Source organism: Amphimedon queenslandica, unplaced genomic scaffold, assembly GCF_000090795.2.
Source record: "Amphimedon queenslandica unplaced genomic scaffold, v1.1 AMPQUscaffold_10086, whole genome shotgun sequence".
NCBI lineage: Eukaryota > Metazoa > Porifera > Demospongiae > Haplosclerida > Niphatidae > Amphimedon > Amphimedon queenslandica.
The window spans coordinates 4,154-5,190 of NW_003549643.1; the positions used below are offsets into that span (position 1 = coordinate 4,154).

Here is a 1,037-nt window from a genome sequence, read left to right on the forward strand (position 1 = left end):
GATTTTTAATGAATTTCTATTTTGTAATTCACCCAGATATACATGTACAATTGTACATAGGTACGTGTATGTATTACTACAATTTGTGATCTTATTCTTCTCATTTGTTCTCTTCCTTTTTCCTCCTCTCTTCCTCAGTATTCCTGTTGGTTGTACATTACTAGGAGGTCTTTTCCTTTATGATATATTTTGGGTAATTTCAATTTTCCTCCCTTCTTCTCAAATTTATCTAATTCCATTCCAGGTTTTTGGAACAGATGTCATGGTAACTGTAGCTAAATCCTTTGACGCTCCAATCAAATGTAACGAAACCCAAGTCATGTGACTATCATGTGACCCTGCCTTTCCTTATATAGTGATGGTTCCATTGGATCTTCCCGAGAATGGAATGGACGCTTCAAATTTTGGGATGCTTGGCCTAGGGGATATTGTTATACCAGGTATGGAAACCTCTTTTAGTGTTTAATAATTTTTATTCATTTTTTGCAGGACTTTTTATTGCCCTCCTTTGTCGATTTGATTTTAAGTAAGTCACCAATTAAAAATTTTGATTGACTTTCTGCTTTTTTTGTAGCCACCACCCATCAAAATTTAGAGGTTACTTCTACACCAGTTTCATAGCTTACATCATTGGTCTCGGGACCACCATTGCCATCATGCACATATTCAAGGCAGCACAACCAGCTCTACTGTATCTGGTACCAACCTGTGTTGGTCTTCCTCTTGTACTGGCCTTGATCAGAGGGGAACTTGGACCACTTTTTGCGTAAGCCATATTAGGACATTGTTAATGTCACCATTATGTGTACACAATGGGGCACAGCATAACATGTAGTCAAAGACATTTGTATTTGTAAATTAACAATGTTACTATTGAGTCTTAACATGTACCCCATAATGGTGCCCCTAACATCATAACATAATGTTCAAGCCTTCAAGGTCTTGTGTACTTGTAAATGTACAATGTCACTATTGAGTCTTAACATGTGTACCATCACAATGCTACAAGGTGTGTCCAACATCATAACATGTGTCCA

At 37.1% G+C, this 1,037-nt stretch overlaps 1 protein-coding gene across 1 annotated transcript in view; it reads left to right on the forward strand.

Annotated features, from left to right (window-relative positions):
* Positions 1-835, forward strand: part of LOC100631762 (minor histocompatibility antigen H13-like) — a 2,740-nt gene extending 1,905 nt beyond the window's left edge. Inside the window, exons 4-8 of the mRNA XM_020006320.1 lie at positions 37-193; positions 245-302; positions 357-440; positions 490-526; positions 575-835. Coding sequence (XP_019861879.1) covers positions 37-193; positions 245-302; positions 357-440; positions 490-526; positions 575-770 — 532 coding nt within the window. The 3' untranslated portion in view covers positions 771-835. The remainder of the gene's footprint in view (positions 1-36; positions 194-244; positions 303-356; positions 441-489; positions 527-574) is intronic.
* Positions 836-1,037: the final 202 nt, after the last annotated feature.